The following is a 27,082-nucleotide window of genomic DNA, read 5'->3' as shown; positions in this document are numbered from 1 at the left end:
GCGCCATCCGGCCACACACAACGGCCAATGTTTCGGCGCACCGGCTGAATGTCATTACGTCGGGCTCGCGCTAAATCAGTCGCATTTGTTCGCGCAAGACGCTGAAAAAATCCGAAGAATCCACGCGAATAAGCTCTCCCGGCAAACGAAAAAGGCGCCGATGACAGATAGAGCGGCGCGCTAAGCCGATAATGCTTCAACGTTGCCGAAACCCGGCGCAGACCCGCGCGAGTCAATATTTGAGCGAAACGAGAGCTCTACAATTACAAGTTTCCAGATACGGCCGACCCGTACGCGCAATAAAACTTCGCCAAATACTCAGTAGATTAGCTAAGTATGTAATGATAGTCATAATTTTCACTAGTCAACCAGTTTCAAAGTATTAACCCTCTCGCGTCCAGCTTTCATCGCGGAAGTATGAAACATTAGGGTACTCGAGACGAGGGTTAAACACACCCATTTAAGATGGTATCATTGGGTAAAAGGTAAACTAGTAACAGAATAGGATTAAGGTATCGCGTTGCAAACGCACATATGATAGAAGACAAGGATTTTTAGTAGCTTCTCACGTTTCAACGCAGTCCATTCCGAGCTACTCAAGAACGCTTATATCATCGAATACCGACTCTTACACGATAGCTCACACATCATTCCCTTTCTATTGTATGTAAAGAGCTAATTGCCACGCCATAACATACGAGGACACTATGCCTATATCGCGGAACACCGTATATCAGGGCAACTCAACTGGAGGACCTATTGAGTGTTGAATGCGAACCTTATGTCTCAGTACTTCCTTTAACAAAATCATATCGATTAATTATCGTTGATTCGCAACAACGTGTCAGCGTTTTCAAACATGAACTTTGTAATGAATAAAATTCTGATCTGTATGACCAATGCCTTCTACTCGCTCTCACCAACTAGTAAAAAATATAAATTGCCAATTTTCCCACTACCTGTGAGGAGTAACGGGACAATAAATACATTTCGCTTATCGCTTTTGCTAATACAGAATTTTGTATAAAGTTATACACCATAACACTTGTATGACTATAAATTCACGATAGTTAAAACGGACCTGAGCAAATTTCAGACTATTGTAACTGAATCTTTGATGAAATTGTTCATTGTAGCCCTGCAGTACAGCCTTCATTGTCCTGCTACTGACAATATCAGTCTGAGAGCTTGCGGATCTATTGGGATTGGTCTGTCAACGTGACGTAAACACGTTAATCGATCGCTAGATACGCGCAATAGCGGCTCACGATTTTCCGGGCAGCAGTCTGCGAAATCCGGTAGGGAAGACTTGACTTTTTGACCGCAAGTTTTTGCATGTCTGCAAGACCAGGCGCCATCGCTACCAAACATTGATCTCCGTAACGCCAAGGAAGGGTCGAACGAGTTGAACTAACTGCACGCTTCAACTACGAATCGGATCATTTCCACCGCGCTGCGATACTAATAACCGTTTTGTATCTCGTAGCCTATCGCACATAAACGAGAGCCGTATAAATACCTGCGCGGTCGTAAATTTTATGGATTTGCATGAATTCGACACGACCCTACACGCCTGCGCAGGCAGCAGGCGAGCAAGCAAATTTTCGCAAATCAAATCAATCGCAGTGCGACACAAAGCAGTCTCGAGAATTCTAGAACGCGCGGCAGACGACAGCCACGAGAACGTATTGTTACGTAGGCCGCCGGACTGATTTATCAAACATCTCCACATTCTTTATCAAATACCACCATCGACTGGACAAAAATAGCCACGAAACGCTGTTTCTTAACAGCGCCGCGGTAGTTACCTAGCCTAAATTGCCAGCGCGAGCTAATTTCGACCTTACCGGTGGACACAGGCGCGCAGTAACATGTAATTGCACGTTTACGGCCTTGGGCTTATTAAAACGGGAGAACATCCCTATTGCGTACCATAATCCGATTGGCGCACATTATTAATAAACTGTATCGTGAATAATCAGTTTTCGCTACGAAATATTCCACTCACATGATACATAGTAGAAAATCCGAAAGCAAAATCGCTCGTAAATCAGCGCAGCTCGTGAATTTAAGTCACCATCAAAAGCGTGGGCTACGAGATTATTCAACACGTCACGTCATAGCCCCGAATTTAAAGCATCATCCAAAATGAGCATTGTTACATGACTAATAAAATCAACGGCTCGGAACCAAAGAACCCAAATAACATACGGAACGCTTTTATCAATGACGTCATGCTTAAGTTTCCACGAAACAATGCGAGAACTAAAAACCGTGGTGCCCTTTCGCCGCCATCAATTACAAGGCCGCGTCTGTGCCGCGTAGCTAAAAACACTTTAACCCCTATTTCATAATCTCCCATCGAGGAATATCGCGTTACCGAATAGAGGCGAGGATCTACAGACAAGTTTATCGAGAACAGATCGTTATCTGGACACTGATAACCGAAAACATTCGGCTAATGCGCGCATTTAATCGGAGGATCCAGTTAACAAGCGCCGCGACCCTACAAAGCGGATTAATTGCATGACGCACGATTTGAAGATAGTCTCGTATAAGGTGAGACGTATGTTTCGCGCAGCCGTCACTACTTTGCTTATTCATAATTACGTCGCTCTCAAGTCCATTCTGGTTGCGCTCGCTTGTAGCTCGATAGCATCGACATACAGGCGTCGGTGCTATGATGATACCATACAAATATTGACACGACTATCAAGTCTTCATTAAAATGAAGAAAAATGAGTGGTGCTACAGCATCAGTTCAAAAACACCAAAATCGTTACACCGTTTCACACAATAAGCTTCTTCCTCAACATTCGCAGCATTATAGCAAAGAAATACAGCACTAAATACTACAACCCCATTCCAGCAATTCACCAATATATTCAAATATTCCTATTGAAATAAACCAGCATATTTCCGGCTGACATTCGCCACGGGCCACGGGTAATACTAGTTGATGATGATTACCCCTGGCGAATGCCAGTCGAAAATATTAGGGTCTAGTTCAATTTGAATTCATTATTCAACTGTATATTGAAGTTCTGCACCTCCAACAGCCTCGTCAAATAATACATCCCAACTATCAATACGACATCTCGCTCGAATACGAACCAGGCTATAAAACACTGTGCGCACTCGCAAAAATGCCGCGGAGACAATGTTCATTCTACGCCGGCCGTCGGAATGAATAGCTACCGGGGTGAGCAAACTACTGCCGACCCGTTCCGAGAGAATATGCGTCAACACAAAACTGCGCAAACTCTAAAATAAGTCAAAAGCGATTACGTCACTCGCAAGCCGTGTTTGCCCCGGGCTTCGACGCGGCTAGCTGAGATTTTTGCGTTTCTTGCAAAAATCAAGTCCACAGAATTCGGGCTTACTGACAGTAACCGCGCGATAAATCTTCACGTAACGCTCAGCAGGCTACCCGAATCTTTGGCGCAGAACATTTAACGTTTTATATGAAATTCCGCAGCGCCTGCTCCAAGCGTTGAGTCACACAACGTGAACGCTCGTAAATTCGTTAATACACAGAGCAAATAAACCTCGACGCACGGCAGTTGAAAGACAGTGACGCGCGCAATAAAACTTCTCGCCCGATGAAAATCTGTCGTCGGCTAACCCGTCCCGAAAATCAATTTCCGACTAAATCGCAGACCGCGCGCAGAAAATTTAAAGCCGAAAAGCGATACCTTTCGAAAAAAAGTGTGGGCGTCAAACGTTCCGTGAAAGAGCGAAAATAACTCTTTATCGCGCCCCCGAAAACCGAGAAGTTCAAGCGCACGGGTCATCGCGCGGGGCGCGGATAACGATCGCAAAACGGGGAATGTGCGGCAGCGCTGGAGATAGCGTCGTAGCCGGGGATCGGACACGGACGACCGGGAAACTGTCGCCGGTAGAACGGAACTTATCCAAACAAAGAGTATGTATGATCCGGGGATGTACTCGGGAGAACCGGATGCCTGCCGGATTCGGGTTTAGACTAGGAAGTATCACAAGACAAATACGCGAATCGATGAATGACGATATGTCTACTGAGGTAGAGGTTAACAAGGCTATCATCTATGAGAGTAGTTTGTATTGTTCTAAACCTTTCTAGCTTAATCCGATCCAAAATGTAATCATGACAAACATGGCCAACTGTAACTAAAAGCAAATACAGGAAATTCGACTAAATGCCGCCTTTTCGATGTTACGAGCGCTACGCGGTTCTACAGATAGAATCCATCCTAAAAAACGATAACGTGAGCTCGACTATTCGATTTCTTTTGTGAGAACTGCGACTTTGCTGTTTATACCTTATCATTCTGCCGAATGTTTAAACTTAACGAAATATATATTAAAGGTCCTCTTAGCTTTCAGTTATAACTGGTCTTAAAATGAGTTGTAAGCTATTTTTAAACAGTTTGGTTTAAACGATTAGCGTACGCCAATTCTAGAGAAGACCATGACGATGCAGAAAAACACGTTCCAAAGTTGCAAATCAATTTGAGAACTACACATCAACGCCTATATCCGGCATAGCCGCGGCATTTTAGTTCCTACATATCGATTTTTCGAATTCAATGACTTATCCGGCCTTATTTAACCAAAATCGAAAATCAACGGTCGCAGTTATCAATTTAAACGCACCGCAACACGGAACCTGCACGTAATCCTATCCGCATATAAAAGCACGAAACTGCCCCTGCACGAAATTGCATTTCACCGGAGACGCAACAATCGCACGCTATCCACCCGACCGCCAATCAAGCCCCGCAATCTTGACGGTAGCGTGTCACGTTTCTGCCGTCCGCCAGAAACCATCTCGCGCCGCGACCTTTGAAGGAACGCACCCGATGTCATAACACCGGCGATAACTCGGCCAGAATTAATCGCTTAATCTAACCGTCGCCGAAACGCGCGGGTTACACTGTGCAAACACTTTTAAAACACGACGCCTCGGTCGAAAACCGATTTCAGCCGAAATCCCGAACAGACAAAACACAGGTCCGCCCGAATTAAGGTAAACTGAATTTCAGTCGATTAAGCGGTTACCTCTTTAATGAATCACACACGGAACATACACCAAAGCGTTACTACTCATCGCGGTATAACAGTGTATGTGTCAACACACAAATTTCGCTTTCACACAGCTAAAAACCTTCCCGCAACCCTACCACGATTTTACAGATAACAAAAAAAAAATCAACACAACCCAAAGTCTTCAAAGCGTCAGGTGTTCCGTTCGCAACAACGGGCCCGCTGTCGGGAGTAATTAAAAACGCGATAAATTCTTGCCAGATCGTTATCTTATCTGGCGCGCGATAATTTCTAGATCACGACAGGTGACGGTTCGGACGCGCTTATCTGATCATTACAATCTCCGCTAAACTTCGGTTGACATCGCATCCAAACGTATGCAATTGCAAATGATTGCGCCAAGCGCCCATGCCCTGTTGCTCGATGCGTCCTCGCGTCTACCCAGCGAGACAACAGCACTAAAGTGACAGTTCCCAGCGATTAAATTAACCAACTTTCTTTGACGCGCACGCTGCAAAAACGCAAAAAATATTTACAGTTTCGCACCGCTCCTTCGAAAACACGGATCGGAAAACGTATGCATTTTATCCCGATTAGAATCCTACTGATTGCTCACGAATGTATCACACGGCCGTGCCGAACACAATGAATAACAGCAGTTGTCCAAAACTCTGGCCCGTCAGAGCAAAGCGACCAGCTACCATAACGCATACATGCGCGCACAGTAAGCGTGTTGAAATAGGTGTAAATCAGGCTCGGGCCATTGATACTGAATTTTGCCTCGACAACCATCTCAATGTGCGAAAACGAGCTTAAAAACACACCAACCCAGAGATATATCCTTAGAGATTGTATTGGGTTATTCTTGACATCAAATTTTTGCGCCTTCTCGGGGTGATACACGAAAACAGCGCCCACACCAACCCTTTGAAATATTGCCATAACGAAATATGTATTTGACTCTCTTTAACCCATTGCAATGGGGGTGAAAGCAAGTGATTCGTACCCTACGCTATGGCGGAAATAATTGAAACATACGATTTTTGTTTAAAGGGTATACTGGTATGTGACATTCAAGGAAGATTGTCGCATTCTACATTTCTCAACTATGATGCGAGTTTATGCAGATATTTCGTGTCGAAACTCAAGTTCGAAACATCTTTACTATAGAATACTACCAACGGTCATCTGAATCACTATGCACGACTCAAAGATTTGATTGTAATCGGTCGCGCTTTGCGGCCCAAAAAAATAAACCTAACCTCGAAAGTTGAAACCGAATTATTCCATTCGAACACCTTAATCCCAAACAACGCGACACAACTATCCCGTCGGCATATCTCCGCGATTGCTCACAGCGTCGCGCGGCCGCGCTATTCCCAGCAGAAGATAAATACTCGCCGAGAATCGCGTTTTTGGCGCAACCTCTTAATCCCGCGAGGTCACAGTGTCAGTTTGACAAGTCCCACCGCATTGACGATAACAAACAGCTTATTGTAGTTGGGACTTACGTAATCTAAACACAAACCCAGTTATTCTTGGGGTTACGCATCCAGACGGGCAACGGGTCCCGATTGTAAACTTGACACCGCCATTCTACAACTCTTTCATCGCAGAAATCAACCACTAAAACCCACATTCCACTATTCTGACCACGCGAAAATAAATCAGACATTCAACAATGCCCGCAATCAACAAACTCCAAATATCATCGCACCCGAGCAGAGCATCAACAGTACTTCTAGCGTACGAGTGTCTGTGAGTGGCAGCGCGTATTGGGCGGTACGCGGAAATAACAAAACTATTCGAACGAGCGAGCTATTTCTCTGCAACCACAACGACATCCAATCCGCGTCACCGCCATTACAGCACATTCTCGCATTCTCGAAACAAGCATGTCACAGAAAAACAGCTTTCGACTAATTGGAGAAAAACAGGATTAATTAACAACGCGCTTACAATCTGCATACCGCACCAACAAATCAGACTCCAATTTCCATTTTTTAACGCTATACTAGGCACGCAACGTGACACATAACGCTCGCATACAGACAGCAAAAATTCCGACAAAACACTAATTTCGGGCACCTGCACCTGCAGTCACGCATCGCAAACCAGCTTGCGTGTAGCAACACAGTTCCATGTCAAACACAACTTGATTTTACAGCAAAACCTAATCGCTACCGTGAAACGATCAATTCACAACCGGTTCAATGTCAAATACAACTTAATTACTACAAATATGCCTAACCACTACCATAAAACGCCCATTTCAAAACCAGTTCAATGTTAAATACAACTCAATTTTACAACAAAACCTTACACCGTAAAACGCTCAATTCACAATACAGTTCGGTGCCATATAGAGCTTCATTTTACAAAACTTAATCACTACCGTGAAACCACAGTGTCCTATGGTGAAACGCTCAATTCACAACAGGTTTAATTAGAGTACAACTAAGTTTTACAACAAAACCTAAGAACTACCGTAAAACGCTAAACGCCAAATACAATTCAATTCTGCAACAAAACCCTGGTCACTACCGAAAATGCTAAATTCACAACAGCCTCGCAGCAGATCACTACAGGCACACGCTGATTGTGCGATCTAATTCAAAGCCTGTACTGAGCGTACCGCTAACGTAACCCCAAATCGACACGCACAATACCGATGTCAGCTATGTCGCGACGGCATTGGTAAGATCCCATTCGTAAACACTCCACACCATACACAGAGCATATTGACCCAACAGGGTATCCGTATCGCGAAACAACAGGCCGACTTCGACAAGGGCGAGCGTTCGATTTCCCCTTTTTCGCAGGTTCTTTTGTGCGATCGCAACAAATACAATCGTAGGCCCGTTTACCAGCGTTCCAAATACCTACCGAGCCCAGAATAGCACAGATAGGATACCGATGCCTATCCGAGGGTTACTAATAGAACGCCGTTATTAGGCTTCTCGCCTTAGCGCGGTTCAAACGGGTGCGCCTGACACTGACATACACTTCGCGCGTGGGTATCGAAAGGGCTGATTCCAGTTTCGCGGGAACCGCGGCATTGATACGCGCTTTTTCCCACGGAGCGCGGCGCGTTAAAATAGGCAACTGAATGCAATCAGGCACTCGACCGGACAATATCCCGGGTCAACGAAACTGTGGCTCGAAGCAGACATATACCATGCTAGAATCAGAGAGGCCTGTTTTACCGAGCGGGAAGTGAATGCAGCACGATTTCGAAATATCATGTACGGAACAACGTAGATGCATTGTATAGACTGGCAGATGCGCTACCAGAGTAGGAGCTTACCGCATTTCGTGTCACGAATAGAAATTGAGGCACGGGCAGCAACTTATCATAAGCGGGCGCAATCACTTGCGCATGCAAGACGCGTGCAGCCGCGCACCGTGCATAGACTTGCGAGCCGGGTCCATTGTATGTATAGAATAAATCCAACAAATCCACCGTTGAGACGCATCCCCATTAGGGCTCTTCAAAAATGACCTTTTTTTCTCAAATCGTACTGGCTACTTGATAAAATTGTTGGGTCACCTAATTTAAGCCTACACACAAAATTTGGTTCAATTCCAGCCAGTAACCGCTTTGCTACAGGAGAAGAAAGTTTTTATTTATTATATAAAAATAAATAATGAAAAATTTGAAAATTTTCTGTTCACCCCATGATAGTGTTGGGCTGTCTATAGAAACGATCCTCACCAAATTTGGTTCAATTCCAACCAGTGGAAGCGGAGTTATTGCCGTCGAAAAATTTTGATTTGAATTAAATAGTATTTACGGTGAGCACAACTATAATAAACAAACAAAGAATCGGTCACCATAAATACTATTTTATTCAAATCAAAATTTTTCGACGGCAATGACTCCGCTTCCACTGGTTGGAATTGAACCAAATTTGGTGAGCGTCGTTTTTATAGACAGCCTAACACTTTCATGGGATGAACAAAAAATTTTCAAATTTTTTATTATTTATTTTAGATAATGAATAGAAACTTTCTTCTCCTGTAGCAAAGCGGTTACTGGCTGGAATTGAACCAGATTTTGTGTGTAGGCTTAAATTAGGTAACCTAACAATTTTATCAAGTAGCCAGTACGATTTGAGAAAAAAAGTCATTTTTGAAGAGCCCTAATCCCCATTCAGCAGAGCCACGCCATGAGCGTAACCAGTGCGACCATTAAAGGGATTGTGGTGAATAATGACAGGACGTCACGATTAGGGGTGGGCACAATGATTCGAGACACGGAGATTCGATTCGAGTCGACTTACGCTAAGAGGATATTTATCAATGAGACCGTAATAATAGTTACTCTTTTCCACTGTGGAAGCCTAGAAATCTCGTTTTGTCGCATCCCAGCATACGAAACACGTAGAACAACGCTCCGCACGGTGGAAATGACATATCTCTCAAGTATTGATCGACCCTTGGCGCTGCAACAAAGTGCGATCAAAAATACTGTCGAACAAATACCAAATTATATTACTTGTTGTCGCATCTATATTACGGTACTTAACTATCCGCATCTTTGATGCAGATACTTCGGCACCGAATCAATCAGGCAGGCCCACTCGGTTATTCCCAGCGCTGCTTTCACCTTTCAATAAATTAAAATCGCAAGGCTGCGACTGAACGGCAGCGTAAATCTCAGAACCTACAAGGCGTCAGCTTGTAGGTCTCACAATCAAGTTATTTACCAACAACAGGCGCGCCGACACGATCGCACACTATCGAATTCATCCCGACGCCAGACCAAAGACCATCCCGGTTCACGCCTGCGCCCGCAAAAAGCGCCCATTCATTCGCCACACAACAACACCGCAAGCGCCACCCGGCATACCAGCATAACCCGCCAGAGTATACGCGCCGCAAACAGAGGCTTATTTACGAAACGACACCGCCGCTCAATTATTAACGTATTAATGTTGAACGCATCGCGTGCCTTATCGCAGTCCGGCGGAATTGTTTGTCTTCCCTGCCGCAAGATGTCATGCGTTGTTATCGCGCGTGGCATTCCGCGATAAAAACGGAGGGTCCGCACCACGTCAACACGACCTCTTGACCCTTTGTTTTTGCGACGCGAGCCCGCCAATTTCAGGCTTTCAAATTAGAGCCATGCATACAAAACCACGAATTCAAACACGTTAAAATTCACGAGGTGGTCGGTAGGGGAGTACGTCTACTTTTCAGGGGTACTCCAGTCAGTTTTTCCTGCTTGCAGACTACTTCCACTCGACAGTTTTAGGCAAAAACACCTACTCTGTACACTTTGGATTTGGAGTAGCAGACAGTACTATAGGATGTTTGCATGCATCGCTTACATGAGCGAAACTGTCACAGCAACCGGACGAAATAGCCACGGTATCAAAGCAGCAGTATACATTTTCGAAAATTGCACCTACTCGCAGCGTATTTTCAGTTATTTCGAGCGAGTTGCAAAGATGCAGCTTACAATTTCGAAAGAATCCAAGTCAAATCAACTGCTACAGTCCGAGGCCCCGCGACCAAATCTACTTTCTGACACTACATACACTTTCCAATCCCCCTTGAAGTACTTTTGACATGACCTGGAACTCGCTGCTGTTATTTCTACTTGTGTACCGACGCTGATTACTTTGAACACCGCAACATTCAAATCGTAATCTATACAACACGCGGGATGACAACTCTACCACACAGACTCTTTGTCGGAGTGACCGATATTGAAATATCATGCGTTTAAAATAGCACTTTCGCAACCCAAAATAGCAGTACCAGTTGGATCCCGAGTACCGGGGGTTCACGAGGCCAATAGCGAGTGTAAAGGTCAATCGCGAGTGAAAAAAAATTCTCAACACGCCCGAACGCAATAAAACCAACTCATCGGATGGGTTTTATTTCCCGAATTAGTTTCCAGGGCGGAAGTATACATCGTCGCGATTCTTTTCACATGTCCGTTTGCGGTCGCGAGATCCATTCTCGATACTATAAGATTGATGTTGGCCGAACTAATCGATAAAGTTGACTCGCGTTGAAATGAGACGCTAAATACGAGAAGGTTCCGTAAACCTTCGAATCCTATCGGGTGATTTCCGCTAAGTTCGAGCAAACACCGTATAGCCTTTTGTTAAGCCACGCATTCAACGACCTCGGTGCGGTAATTAGCACTTCCGCTATAATACCCGCGTCGCTACAAGCAACTGTGGGGAACACAGCGCATCAGCAAATCAAGATATCTAGACCGGAGCTTGGCACAGCGATTAGAGTATCAATTATATTGTCGAGCAATGTAGTGCAGCAGAGTCAATGTTTTCGAGTAACGAAAATATACACCGACGCGTCCGTCACATCAATACTCAAAATGAATATGTCATCAACGAGAAATATAATTTTAATCCTTCATTCCCACAGCTTTAGTCTCCAAACGTCATATGACCATTGACCGTATGTCAACTTCGATGAAAAGGTCGCATAAGGCCGCGAATAATCATAGAACGACATTTCTATCACGTATCCATCGAGCCTCACCATGATCACAAAGGCAAACGAAATAGTCATGTTCCAGAAATAGGTAATTATTTTGGAAAGAGATTTAACTGGCAACATTTTCCTTGCGGACGCAAGAATGATGCACGCCTAAACTTTTAAAGTGAGAGAGACATGTTCTAAACCAGGGCGACATACACATTCTATAGTCACTCCATCCCATCCGCTTGCCAAAAGTGAAGGAATCAAATTTATTGGATGTTGGATTCTGTGTGTAAACGATTACCAAATCGTGCCTGTGACCAATGACCATATATATTCGAAGCTATTCCCAAACATAAGTAGCATCGCGTTTATTCGCACGCATTACGCGCTTATCAATCACCGCTTCGTGGTAAAAGCCTTTTCTCATCGGCGGCCCGACACGGAACACAACGGAAGTCCGTTACAAGTAGCGCGGCGTTCGCGACCCGGGCAAAACACAGGATAAGTCACGCGCGGATGTTGATTCTGTGGGTTACGCCGCTGCGGGCGATGGGATGAACACACGCGACAGAAAAACAACGGAAGGCGAAGCATCAATAGAATGCTGTAGCGACCGTGGAATATGAGCTATAAGCACGGATTCAAGTATGAATATTGAATATACCTCAAGCTCAACCGAACTCGGGATTTCGGTTCGGGAATTGAACGCGAAATTCGGTATGAAACAGAATTTCCGTGCGGCGTATAAACAAGTCCGAGTTTCCACAGAATCAGGACATCATCAAAGCAAATCCAAGGCTCGCGTTAAATGTTAATTCCGGACACGGATTTCAAATATCAAGCAAGCCGGCGTCATCTCCGGCGATCACACTAAAATCGGTCAACTACCGGCAGGCTTTGACAACTAGATAATTCAGTGTATAATTATACTAATTACAGCAGAATGCCGGCAATCTAATTTTAATACAACATGTTTTATGCCATAATTTTTAATTCTAATCGAATTTCCAAGATTGGCGTAGGCCTACTCTGTGCAGTAGGGCTCTTCAAAAATGACTTTTCTCTCAAATCGTACTGGCTACTTGATAAAATTGTTAGGTTACCTAATTTAAGCCTGCACACAAAATTTGGTTCAATTCCAACCAGCGGAAGCGGAGTTATTGCCGTCGAAAAATTTGGATTTGAATAAAATAGTATTTACGGTGAGCAGAACTATAATAAATAAACAAAGAATCGGTCACCGTAAATACTATTTGATTCAAATCCACATTTTTCGACGGCAATAACTCCGCTTCCACTGGTTGGAATTGAACCAAATTTGGTCAGCATCGTTTCTATAGACAGCCTAACACTTTCATGGGGTGAACAGATAATTTTCAAAATTTTTATTATTTATTTTTATATGATAAATAGAAACTTTCTTCTCCTGTAGCAAAGCGGTTACTGGCTGGAATTGAACCAAATTTTGTGTGTAAGCTTAAATTAGGTAACTTAACAATTTTATCAAGTAGCCAGTACGATTTGAGAAAAAAAAAGTCATTTTTGAAGAGCCCTACTGTACAGATATTTGCCACTCTCATGCATACGAGAATGAACTATGGATTGATATGAACCGAGCTCGAATTTTGTTGTAACTCTTTATTTCTAATCAGGAACTTGATTAAATTTCGAAGTTTTCTCGAATGCAGTAATTCTGATTCGAATCTAGTTCGGAAACGCTGAAAATTTTATGGTTGTCAATGTCCACCACTTCTCGCCACAGTGTACTCCTGAACTTCAACACAACCTCGCATTACGTTAACGAGCCGTGAGCATAAACCGCTATCACTACAGATATTCCGCCAAGCTAACTTACCACGACAAAGCCTCTATTATCGCCCGCGCGCGACAACACGGTCGAATCCGACTCACTAAATATCACGAACCGGATAATTTCCAGATGCCTTCAAATTCGTATTCGTCGCTACTCAAGTAAAAGAAGATGTAGCGATATCCAAGAAAATATAACAGCATTTATTCTACGCCTGGTTCTGCCTAAAAACTGAAAGCCGTGAACTTCAAGTAATCTAAATCGAATAGTATATTCGTATTGAAACGAACCCGAATATTTTCGGCTGGCACTCGATAGGGGTAATCGTCAGCAACTAGTAGAGAATTGGAAAGAACATTGTATATCAACAATCGTATCACAAAATATGACGATGTGTGACGTGATTGTTGATATACAACGTTCTTCCCAATTCTCTATACTAGTTGCTGACGATTACCCCGAAAATATTCGGGTTCATTTCAATACAAATGAATTGAATTGTATATTGAAGTTCTGCACCTCCAAGAAGCTCTTCTAACATAAAATCATAAGATCCACTCGAGAAGCATTGCAGCTACGCATGACTTCCTTCAGTGCTTCGAAAAGTAAAAGTATTTCTTTACTAACCACTGACCACCTAGAGCTGAAAATATCTCTGCGCGAATATGGCATTTAGTAATGTGTCCCGATGGTGTCTTAAAATTATAGACACAACCACGCCCCATCCACTACCTGCACACTATATACAGGTAAACTTTGTACAGCATCCCTAAAACCTACCGACAGCCAACGCCACGTCTGCGCCGGGCCTCGCAAATCCCGCATAACGACGGACCGCGGCCTCGCGCTAGAATTCGCAAAGCAAACACCGAAATCGCGTCGCTCTGGCACTGACAAAGCTTGTACAAATAGTACGAGAGCCGAAATAATAATACCGATCAAGATGCCCGGCACAAAGCAAAGACGGCACGCAACCAGAATCTCAAGTCACGCTAAGCGCCCGCGATTTACCGCTAAGCAAACCGTTTCGGGAGACCTGTTCATTACTGACATACCCGCGGTAATTATCGCATCATAACGCTGTATATTAAACGGCGGTCGCTTTATGCGTAAATGCAACAGCCGACAGCGACACGCGAACCCATTATATATCAATTCGAAAGAATTTAAAGCTCTCTCCCCGCTAAAGCTTTGAAGTGGACCGACTACGCGACAAAGTAGAATATCTCACGGCCGACTTTGATGTGTCGTCCGTCATTCGTGTGGCGTTCTCTCTGTAGCTTGCTTAAAAGACAGACAGTGTTTCGAGTGTTTTGCCACCTGTTCCGAGAGATCAGAAATAGTCTTTGATCCGGAACGCAGTTATCAACGAATGCTTGTAGTGTCGGAAATCGAAGTCACCCGCAACACAGCAAAAATGAAAATCGACCAGACCCGGTCTGTGACGAAATACTACTAGTTTTCGGAATGCTGAAGTAGGTTTTGCCGACACGCACTGTTTCCCCAAGTGGTTTTGATTCTATACTACAACTACTTAATAGTTTTCATTTTTAAAGCAAAACCAAGGAATGGTTATTTTTTATCCGAGAATCGCCGACTTTACTTTGTACCTTTACGAAGCTACTTCTACTTCTAATTGGAGACATTCTTGGCGGTAGCGAACTTCAATATACAATCAAATAATATATTCATATTGAAATAAAGCCAGCGATAACCACTCTCACCACTTCTTGGAATTCATGCGCATTTTCTTCGGCTCACAACTATATATGCCCTGGTTATGCTACTGCTCCAAACGACAAGGATGGGGGAGCGGCACACGCTGAATTCAGGGGTTATATTTCAAGACAGAATCGTAATATGCCAAGTTCAGTACGAGCACAAAGTCTACCTGCTTCCCGGTTACGGTACGCAACACCAGCCCGACATAAAACACACGCACGCCAATTCGATCGATACAAACACTAGCAAGAAACCGTCGTATAAGCCTCTGCCAATTACCAGCGGGAGCCGCCTCCGACTCCCAATGCCATATTACACGAAAAACGCAATTGAATGAAAACCGCGAATTGTGATTCGGCCAGATATCAACGAGAAAAGCAGCCATGTACTTACTTAAATACTCCGATAAACAGCGGCAACAAGACTGCTGATTCGACCTCATATTCTAAGCGCAGTGCAAGACAACTCCAACGCCAGGTACGTTAAAACGTGAAGTGTTCTCACTGCCGATAGTAATAGCCCGGACCTGACACTCAAAACCAGCAGTTTTGATGCCAACGTTAACAATTCGCAATTACGGAGCCGTTTCAAAGCAACCCACCACGCGCCCCGAAATAAGAACGTGATTTTTACCACAATTAGAGCGAAATGGACACCGCGTGAATCACTCTTCTATTACGGGACAATCGGTAAGATCCAGTGGCTATACGAAATAAACAATGACGTAATTCCGCCATAGAGCCAGCGCAAACAGCGGACAACGGCGCTCGTTTTAGAGAGCTTTTCATACCGGGCAATAGTAGGCACGCGATACGTAAAATTCACATATTCGCAAAACACAAATAAACTTACAACAATCGAAACCTTACACAGCAGCTTCCCTAAACACCGATGAAAAGACGACATAAGCCTGAAAAACTCGTAAATTCACGTTGCTTATTTACACTAACGATATCACCGAAAACGCCTCTTAAAAGCCGCTAATCATCACCCGAATTCCGAGGCATGCGCGCGGGTCTACGCAAACTCATTAGGCGGGCTCCCAAATGGCTGAGATACGGCCCGGGCATTCAACTCCTGGCAAGTGCGTGTTGCGGACAAAGGCTTCCTAATGCCAGGTTAATCCCGACGGCTAAAGCCCGCGTAACTGGCTTTTGTGCTACACGGTTACGCGCGTAATCCCGCCCGACACAAAAGAGCCTTCCGTCAACATTGCAGAGTTTGGCCGCGGAGCGGGAATGGATTTCAGCCAGCGCGATTGAGGGTGCCTGGTTCGGCTCTGCGCCATAATAAATGTCGGATTATAAAACGTGATGACGTCATTGTACGTTTTCATATTGTAACCAAGCGATGTTATTTGAAATTGGAGACACAATTTAAATGAAATAAAACTAGAGGCTCTTGATACCTGAGATTTCGAAAATACACGCAGGGGAACCTAATCAAAGTACAACTTGTTAGCATCCACCAAAAGCTGTCTCAGGGACATATTAAATCGAAACGGCCCGATATTGAACCAAACAAGTGGAGGAGGCCGTTAAGCGCGTCGCGTTACATAATCTACACGTGTAGAAAACGGACCACACACAAGACAAACTTCCCAGAATCTCGCACCTTGAGCAGATCAAGGCCGTAAACAAATCCGCGCAGATGAAAGGTGTCGAGATTTCGACCGATGACAGCCCGCCATCTCGAAGATTACGTATCCTAGCTAGCACACAAAGTTGGATTTGTGCGCGTGTGGCGCTGAGATTGGCGCTAGATTTGTACGATTGATGGACAGATCTTTCGAAAAGGGAGCAAAATTTGAAATTTTCGACCCGAGTTCATCGCACAAACGCGAACGTTGTCATATGCTTCGTTTTAGTACTATACTTCTAGTTCCATCTAACAGCCTTATACTTAGAACTATGCAAAGTATGAAACTTGGATATTGTAAAATATGAAATAGATTTGGGATGTTTGTAACGGGCGAAATGTCCGCCGGTATCACCGTATCTGAAAGTATTTTTTAAAAGTTTCACCTCTTTGCAATGTCGTTAGTCGTTTTGCGTTATTGTTCAAGTCTGAGATGCATCTTGCGATTTCTCAAGTATCAATCCTTCGATTAATACGTGAAAGTCACCGCATTACTAAATTACTAAACCGGAAGGCTAAAAAACATAATACGTCAATTAGAACCCGAGACACGCGCCCGGAAATGCCATAAGATACGAAAGCTGTCAGGAAATCCGAAAAAAAGACTAGCGGTGAACATTGAACATTCTAGAATCGAGCCTAAATCTGATCGATCTGTCCGCCCTTTTACGCAACGCTTGCAGTCTGACCGTCTCAAAGGTAAGGCGATGAAGTATATACAGATTAGGCGCACGCGAATGTATCTATAACTAAATACACTTCTACTCCCGTTAAGGGAGTCCGTCAAAACGGCACAACGCGGGAAATGCTTTTATGACACCACCGCAAACAATGCAACTTTTAGCAATGGGGCGGGAGTCTATCGAAATGCCGACATGCAACAAATCCGCCAACAATCCGGAACGCCTTTTAACCAGGAAGGAAATGACGCGACACTGCTGGTTTACGCAGGGTAACGCCAGAATACTCAAGAAATGATCGAATAGTATATTCATATCGAAATAATCCCGAATATTGTCGGCTGACACAGACACTCGTCAGGGGTAATCGTTAGTAACTAAGAGAGATTTGAAAAGAACATTGTATAAGCGTACCAATTGAACGCTGACGAGTACCAGTCGAAAATAGTCGGGTTTATTTCAATATGAAAATATTATTCAATTGCATACTGAAGTTCTGTACCCCCACGTGTGTCTTCTCACGAAACACGACCAGATCCGGTGATACATTGGGCAAAAGTGGAAGACTTTTCGCATGATTTTGTACTATTTTATGGGCTTTACCGGTGTTCAAGGGCCCGGAGTCTGTCTCGACATACGCGGACTGAATTTCGAGCTCGCAATTTCTCGCGCCAGTCCGAAACCGTCCCGAATTCCTCGTCTACGTCACCAGGCGCATTATCAATCGAAACGCGGAACACGTTCGGCCATATCGCGTGTTCGATCGCGTCCCATCCGCAGATCATGCATTGCGTATCAGATGATAACGAAGGCATCTCCGGTTTCGCAAAAATACACTGCTTCTTAACAACAGCGATCGTTGGTACTCCAGTAGAATTTTTACCAAGTAAAAGTAGCAGTAACGTTTTCCAAGTAAGTAAATAGTTGGTATTCTAGATCTAGTGTTGCAGCGATGACTGATAATACTACAAAATAGGCAGAAGCAGTCCACTGCAGGGTTGTAACCAAGTCACAAAGTTCCGAGTCACAAGTCAATCTTACTTTTCTAGTTTGGACTCGAGTCAAGTCGGGTAATTTTTAATTCACCACCGAGTCAAGCGCGAGTCCAAGTCAGTGAGTAAAGGGTCGAGTCCGAGTCATAGCGTTCATTGTTCAGTTATGAGTTCAAGTCGTTCAACCTACTTTTTTCAACTCTACTCGAGTGATATAGAATGGCTCGCATTCATAATATCGTAATTTTCCTCAGCCCTAACAGTTTCTGGCCATATTTTCCGAGTATCAGGACTAGTAGACAAAATACCAACAGCGTGGTGACTTTACCGTTCATGGAAGTCGGTTTCGGCCGACCTATAGTCTCGAGTCATATGACTTGGTTCGAGTCATGCACAATGACAGGATTGCAAAAATGGGTGAAATCTTCGAACGCATATTTAGTTAATGGAACACAGGTGCTAAATCCCCGATTTTTATGACAATGTCACTCAGTTTCAAAATCCAAAGCGTAAAAAGTGCTTTGGCTGAAGACTGCAGTCTGACGATATAATTACTTATACTGTAAGTAAGAAAATCTACTCACTTACTCCGTGTCGTCGTTACCGATCACCTCTGGACATAATAGGGGTAATCGATTCGACAAAAAGCATGATACTCAGCTCGGAGTGGAATCGCCTAGCTAGGTATAGGTACTACACTTTGCCCAGGCCCCAGCCAAAACGGTGCACGCATTCCCCGCGCTAATGTTACCGTTAAGTGCGCTCGGTAAGCGAGCCTAATCCGAAAAATGCGGAGGCAAACAAAATACCATTGTCCGGCGTGACGGCATTGTGACGCGGAAGGTCGCAATAATGCGACTCCGTCTCCCACCGGTTTTCGGCGCAGCGGTTATTGATCTAGACGGGCGTCTCCGCGACAAAATTTAATCACGAAAAGACATCTCGACATTTCGCGAATTTCAAGGGATAAAGACCGGGGCCGAGTGCAGAGATGAAACAACCAGTCGAGGTGGTCAGCATACGGAGTATTTTCACTTTTTCGGAGCACTCAAATAGGTTAATTACCTAATTGCACTATTTACTTGAGTATAGTTATGACTCTAGACCAGACTTGGGCAATTAGCGAATAATTACACTAATTAGAGCGATATGTCGGTAATCTAATTCTAATTTCTATGCTATAATTTTAATTCGAATCTAATTTGTGCTTTTCCTGAAAATGCTACAGGAGAAGAGTATAGTGCACAACGAGCCGAGATTGCTGTACAGACATTTGCCATTCTCATGCTGAAGACTCTGAACTCTAATTTCACATGAACTGAACTTGTACACTTTCCAAGTTTTCGCGAATTCAGTAATTCCAATTCCAATCTAATTCGGAAAAACATGTGTAGCGATAGTTCTAATTCTAATCCTAGTCTAATTTTGAAAGAAATGCATAGCTATAATTCTAATTCTAATCAAATTTGTAACCACCTCTGTAGCGATAGTTCTAATTCTAATCTAATTTCGGAAAAAATGCACAGCTATATATAATTCCAATTCTAATCAAATTTGGAAAAACCTGGGTAGCGATAGTTCTAATAATGCTAATTCTAGTGCCATTTGGAAAAAAATTGTACGTCTATAATTCGAATTGTAATCTAATTTGGAAAATCTGAAAATTTTATAGTCGTTCACGTCTGCTCCATGCTACTGCTACTTGTGCAAATAGCTTTCAGTTAGTCAGCCAAAACTGGGCTTAAAATAGTAACTTTTGAGACTGCTTCCGCATTTCAGCTTTTGAAGCAAAACCGGGCCCAGTTTGCTTACTATTCACGTACTTGGAAATCGCTGCTTCTATAGTCGTTCGATTTTGCCGACTGCCTACACACCTAATTAGCGTTTGCGACTAAAATCACTTCCGAAATCGGTCTTGTACTCCTGCAAGTAACATCTACGTGCTTGCAGTGGAGCATCGGATACCTAATCTTGCACAGATGCACCCAAGGCGGCCGAATATCTGTCAAAACACGAAACTGTACCAGACTGCATAAAAGTGTACATCACATTTGCCGCGACAAGCGTGAAATTGAATTGCGTGTAGCCGTCTTAAGTATGACGTCACTGCGGACGCTAATCGCACGATCGGCTCGAGGTTTGACAGTATGTTAGGAATCGTAATCTGCCGAGTATCCGATTTTAACCGGATCTAGCGCGCAACGATACTATCAATCTGACGCTGCGCGAATTATAGGAATGTTCATCTATTATCGACAGTCGACAGTACCAACAGAGAGAGCCGTCAACTATCTGGATTCCCTTGTCACAATACATAAAGTAATTAGCATCATTATTTACGAGTTACAAACGCGTCACACTGAGAAATACGATATTATTCATCGGCGCAAGCCGGGCGTGTCTATAAAACAAATAATGCCGATTCCCACGCAAAGTCGTAACGCTGCCTAACACGAGCACCCCGCTTCTCGTTTCCCGTCGTACGTACGCGCTGGAAATCACCTTCACGACACAAAAACCAAAGCGCGTAAGCTCACCCGATATCTTGCTTGATCTCCGAGAAGTACGGCCGATGTCCGGGGTCGTAAGACCAGCACCTGCGACAAATCATCGACGATTATTCATTCGGCATCAGAATATTACCGGTGCGCTATAGCTTACTACAGAGGCACGCAACCAGCGTCTCTAATCGCCCGCAAAGCAAATTCGTTAGTCTCGCGAAATGGGGTTCTAATTAACTTCGTCTGACGCGTTCGAGTTGAGACCTCAAGTGTTTAAGAAGGCTAAAAGAACGTTAAAATCACAAAAAGATGCGTATGCTGACTTTACACTTGAGGGTCGTGACAAAATATACTCGATAAATTGAAAATTTTCGCGACAAGCCTTCGTAGTTCGGAAGTACAGTGCGAAATGAGTCAAAGTTGCCGTGACAACATTTCTCATCCACTTGCTTTTGATAACGAACTTTGATTCGATACGGAATTACCTTGATTCAAACAATTCTAATGCAATTCAGAACTGCAGCTATAATTCTAATCCTAATCTGATTCGAAATGTGACTGTTTAGCTATAATTCTAATTCCAATCTAGTTCGGAAAAACTCAAAATTTTCTAGCAGTCAACTCCCAGACTACAGCGCTTACAGTTGGCTTACTAGACCAGTGATGACACAGTACGAATCACCACGGGACGCCATACGTTACATCGACGCTCTGTAAAAGCGCGCGAAAAGAAAGAATAGGCCTACGCCTAGGCAAAGCACGAGCTGCGATCAGAACAGGTCAGCCACCCACCTTTGCATCAACTCGTACATCTCGATGGGGCACGTCGACGGCATCGCCAGCCGCTCCCCGCTCTCGATCTTGCCTATGACGTCATTGTTCTTCACCCCCTGGAAGGGCTTGACGCCCATCATCAGGATTTCCCAGCAGCACACCGCTGAAAACGCAGGGCCGATTTAGATAACCGATGTAACTCTTATTAGAAGCCTGTCTAGTGGCCAGCATTTGAAATATCGAACATACGCTGATTTCATATCGAAATCGCAAAATGTACGAAGCTGGACACTAGGGTTGTTCAAAAAAAACTTTTTTTTCCAATTCTCACTCGCCTAGTGACTAAATCGTCAGGTTGTCCAAGAAAACGATGCACACCAAATTTGACTCAATTCCAACCAGTAACGGCCGTGCAATCTTGAATTGAAATTTTTAAATTATAATTAAAAATAAAAAAATAAAAATTCTCAAATTTTTCTGTCAACCCCATGAAATTGTTGAGCTGTCTTCAAAGACGATGCAAAACAAATTTGAGTCAATTCAGACTTATAGAAGCGGAGTTAATCGAGTTTTTCGTTGATAATTCTCAGATTATTCTTGATCCGGGGATTATCAACGAAAAACTCAAATAGTTCCGCTTCTACTAGTCGGAATGGACTCAAATTTGTTTTGCATCGTCTTTGAAGACAGCTCAACAATTTCATGGGGTTGACAGAAAAATTTGAGAATTTTTATTTTTTTATTTTTAATAATAATTTAAAAATTTGAATTCAAGATTGCACGGCCGTTACTGGTTGGAATTGAGTTAAATTTGGTGTGCATCGTTTTCTTGGACAACCTGACGATTTAGTCACTAGGCGAGTGCGATTTGGAAAAAAAAGTTTTTTTTGAACAACCCTACTGGACACTTGTCCATTAAGAGGAGAGTTGAAACATCGAATCTTAAATTTGATTTCAAGTATTTGAGTATTTTTGCTGCATTGTGTCGTAATGTCGAATCGATGGTTCGCAGTTAAATAAATGTCCAGCAAACGGCAAAGTCGCAGGAATTGGCCTTGCAGAAACTTCGACAAAACCATTTATAACGCGTTCAAAATCAAAACGGCAGCAGAAATTTTCTTATTAACATATCTATATCCACGCTAGACACGTACCGAACATCCACACGTCCGTCGCGGTCGTGAAACGCCGAAAATTAATCGATTCCGGAGCCATCCACTTGATCGGTAGTTTTCCTTTCGAGGCTAAAATTCAACACGGAAAATTTCAGTCATCATACGAGACTCGACAGCGCCAGCACCTGGCCAAACGCGTACCCGTGTAATAGTTCTGGTCTTCGATGTAGCGCGACAGGCCGAAATCGCCCAGCTTGATGCAGTTCGGATCGAAAACTAAAATATTACGCGCCGCGATGTCCCTGTGAAAAGCACGCGCGAAGCCGTTAGCGCCGTAATCATACCCGAGACAGGTTAACGCGTAGTAAATACCTGTGGACGAACTTTTTCTTTTCCAAGTAATTCAGAGCTTGGCTCAGTTGGAAAGTGAACAGTGTGAGCATGACCCGGTCGAGGTTGTGTTTGTTGGTTTGAAGATACGATCGCATCTGAAACCGGGCATGTTAAATATTTCAAATTACATTTCAATTGAAAATGATCAGATATTTGATGCCAAAGTTCACATCCATAATCCCGCTGGTATCATGTCAAAGTCCAGGTCGTAATCCTAGTGCCTGAAATTCGTGCTGACAGGTCGCATGAGGATTAAAAACGCCCATGTCCGAATTCAAAATAATCACAATTCGATATCCGACCGAATCATAGAATCAAACAGATGCCCATCGCTGATAAGAAACCTCCGGGTGCGCGCGCAACGGTACAAAATAGACTACTGTGACGTCAGCCGATTCCAGAAATAGATTGGGTTTCGGTGAAAATGCGAAAGGAATTCTCACGACAGTGTTTGTAAATCAAGAACGATAATTTCTGATTAAAGTCGTGAATATCTTACGTCAAGGATGCGAGACTGAAGACGGCTTTCTCGTTATCACAATTCGCAGGCCCTGTATCGCTGATTGTATTGTGCGACTATGCAAGAAAATGACTGAAAAGTCCTAATTCGGAAATATAAATATAGTGCGTTGAAACAGTAATGTTGTCAGTGACACAACAAACGACGCGCTATTCATGGATAGATTACTCTGAATAAGAGACTCGTATTTTATCCCAACGGATCTAAATCCCAAGTCTGACAAATATGTTTCAAGTTTATTCTTAATTGCAAACCGTAAGAGGTTTAAGGCTTGTTCGTAAATTAGAGAAATAGAGCATTAAAATTTAAACTGATTTATACATTTAAAACGCTTTCTGACATTATGTAGAGATCATGGTATACATTCGACCTCACAATGGCATAAGTGTTGTAATGCACTGTCTATAAGCAAACTACAACTAGTTTAAAAGCAGTAGCCATTCAGAGTTCGGCTGTTCACAATCTATCCGCGGGAGATCCCAATCTCACCGCCGTAGCTCAGGTCAAAAGGGGATAGTTACCTCGCCGTATTTACAGAACTCCATAATGATCCAAACGGGATGGTCTGTGCAAACGCCGATTAGCTTCACGATGTGTTTGTGGTCGAATTGTCGCATCGTGTCTGTAAACAAGCAAATATTTTACACCAGAGCTTCAGGTCTCAGTGTGGAGACTTATAATACAATGGTGGGAAGGCGCCCACGTTCGGTATAGAAATCCAAACCAGCACGTTACCAGCGAATATGACGATGGTAGTAACCACAGACCGGGAATCTAACGGAAAACCACATATCAAAATGAGTGATATTCGATTCGTAATCGAATCCAGATATTCGAATTTGCCCAGCCCGACTTCTTACCGTAAATGATGCTAAAACACTTACGCGCTTCTTCTAACAAAAGTTCGGCCACGCCAGTGCCGTCTCCGACGCCGTCCAGCTTGCAAGTTTTGATGGCGACTTCTTCGTTGATAGCTCTGTAAAAGCGAGGTGTGATTATATCGGCTGCAGCCCGCGTCCGCCAGGCAAGGCAGTTATCAGTTAGCAGAAGTGGTCGATAACGGAGTACGTCTACTTTTTTGGAGTACTCAAAACTCGAATGGTTACGATTTCAGACCGCTTCCGGTACGACTCAACAGTTTTCATTACTTTAGGAAAAATCAGGCCTGAATACTTACTTGGAAATAGTTACGCCTTGGATTTTTCATATACTTGCAGTACTTACTCAAGCGCTTGCGTTTTCAAACTATTTCTATTTCTATAGTTTTCAGTTTCTGGGCAAAACTAGGCCTAGAACATTTATGTTTCATTTCGAAATCGTTAATGTAATTGTTCATGAGTAAGAAATATACGACGGTACTTCTTGTCGTACCAGTCAACAGAATACTCTTCTTTCGTTGTCTTTTACTAACTTAAATCTCGGCGTCAAATGCAACAGTAGAAGTAGCGTTTTAGATAACAGAGGAAACTAATGATTAGAAAACAAATGATTACATAATGCACGATGGCTTGATTTTACAAAAGACTATATGAATCACCACACCAACGACGAAGACTTCCTAGTTCCAACTATCTGTTTGTTGGTTCCTAGTTATTCAGTAGTTAAACAGAATTTTTCGGCTGTCTTCTCTGGTCAACTATCGTTGCTGTGCTGAACGACCGCCAATCGGAATTCTCAACACGAAAATACGCAGTATATTAACACTTAACCCATTCGTCTACGGACAGAATGAAGTATTAGAGAGATCAACTTGTTTGCAAAAAACGACATAATCTCATATCCCGAAAACGCACACAACATCACAATAGGGTTAGTCATATCTCCTGCGCTGCATCACACTAATCATCTAGCTACTGCATTCGTTAAAAACACAAGTAGGACACACGTAAGCAGGATTCAAAAAGCATAATCACTTGTATATTCCTTTGTGCACGTCGCCGAATTGACCCTCGCCGATCGTGGTGACGACAGTTATTTCATCGCGAGGTATCTCGTAGTCGTAACCTGCGCGAAAGGCAAAGAGTCAGAGACGGGATCGGCAACCGGACCGACGCGGCGTCATGGTGACGTAACGCAACGCGAGATATAAAAACCGTGCTGTTGAGCACATGGACTGACGATCGTGAATTTACAGCTGATCCATTGATCAAGCATCGAAACGGCAAATGCACAAAAATTTTGAGTTCGTGCGAAACCGCTGAAAACGTGTTGGCGCCATGATCGCGTTACGCAAATTCCTACCGTGACAGTTATGCAAAGGGAAGAAACATTGTCTTGAAAATCGAAGCCGACACACGGAAACGACTCAAATTCGCTTACAAAAGTCGGATAATATCCTAGTACGGGATAGGGTTAATTCTTGGGCTACGCGTAATCGAAAATTCAATTCGCAGATACCTGCTAATCTACAGCGTTTTAGAAATGATCATATTAATAGTACCATCGTACGAAATCAATTCCAACTAAAACTGAGCTTACACGCAGCCGACGCCAGTCGCGCAAACAAGATATTAACGAAGACGGAAACTTTGACGAGTGACAAACGTAGCTCGAGGGTCGAATTCAACATCTGAATCCATTCATGGGCCGCACTACAGTGAAATCGGGAAGTTTAAAAATAAGTCACTGCAGTAATTTACTACTGCATTTGTTACGCATTTACAATTATTTTCATAACATTTCTTGAGGATTTTGTGGACCGATGAAAATCTCGCGGGTCGTAGTTTGCCTACATCTGCAATTTACTATATTCTTGAGTAAAATATTCATATTGAAATGAACCCGAATATTTTCGGCTGACACTCGTTAGGGGTAATCGTTAGCAACTAGCAGAGAATTGGAAAGAACATTGTATTATCAACAATCGTATCATGAAATATGACGCCACCAGCATGAAATGAGATCTCAAATATGAATATACTATTTAATTGTATAGTGAAGTTCTGTACCTCCAAGAAGCTCTTCACAATATTCGAACAATATCACGACTATTAACGCGATTTGTCCACTATAGTTAACGAAACCCAACAACACATTCGTCTCATCAATTCCAGCCTAGTCGAATATAGCAGACAAAATCACTCACGTGACGGCATGTTGTACAGGTCCTCTTCCGTGATCTCGGCATAGTCGTCCGTTTCTATAGTGGCGGGAAAAGAAGAACGCCTTCGGTTAGAGTCGTGTCTCGCGAGCGATCGGCTTTGCGCATCGAAATCAAATCGGGGCAACTCGGTCTCGCCGCCGCTTCTAGATCGCTGGCTACGACCGCCGGGGCTGACGGGATCGACGGAACTGAGTAGTTTGCTTTTAGATTTACGCGCTAAGAACGGACGCGGTTTCTGACTCAAGTCAGTAGAGCCGTGGCTTAAAATCGCCGTATTGTCGCCCAAACCGACCCGAGGCACGAGGATTTGTTTGAAGCCTTGCTGCACCAGTCTATATTTATTGGCG

The 27,082-nt window shown here is 43.5% G+C and overlaps 2 protein-coding genes across 9 annotated transcripts in view; both read right to left on the bottom strand.

The window, feature by feature from the left end:
• LOC145448184 (focal adhesion kinase 1-like) overlaps positions 1-27,082 on the bottom strand; it is a 96,502-nt gene that overhangs the window by 11,066 nt on the left and 58,354 nt on the right. For all 5 annotated transcript variants that reach the window (XM_080326526.1, XM_080326523.1, XM_080326524.1 and 2 more), the window contains 9 exons: positions 26,718-26,771; positions 25,546-25,636; positions 24,517-24,608; positions 24,154-24,254; positions 23,092-23,207; positions 22,921-23,021; positions 22,759-22,848; positions 21,623-21,767; positions 20,867-20,926 (listed from right to left, as the gene is read on the bottom strand). In XM_080326526.1, coding sequence (XP_080182652.1) covers positions 20,867-20,926; positions 21,623-21,767; positions 22,759-22,848; positions 22,921-23,021; positions 23,092-23,207; positions 24,154-24,254; positions 24,517-24,608; positions 25,546-25,636; positions 26,718-26,771 — 850 coding nt within the window. The remainder of the gene's footprint in view (positions 1-20,866; positions 20,927-21,622; positions 21,768-22,758; positions 22,849-22,920; positions 23,022-23,091; positions 23,208-24,153; positions 24,255-24,516; positions 24,609-25,545; positions 25,637-26,717; positions 26,772-27,082) is intronic.
• LOC145448185 (aprataxin-like) overlaps positions 1-27,082 on the bottom strand; it is a 137,337-nt gene that overhangs the window by 74,335 nt on the left and 35,920 nt on the right. The gene's annotated exons all lie outside the window — the stretch shown is intronic.

This window comes from Botryllus schlosseri, chromosome 10, assembly GCF_051294905.1.
Source record: "Botryllus schlosseri isolate E-star chromosome 10, Bs_hap1, whole genome shotgun sequence".
Classification (NCBI taxonomy): domain Eukaryota; kingdom Metazoa; phylum Chordata; class Ascidiacea; order Stolidobranchia; family Styelidae; genus Botryllus; species Botryllus schlosseri.
This window is presented reverse-complemented; position numbering and strand designations above follow the sequence as displayed.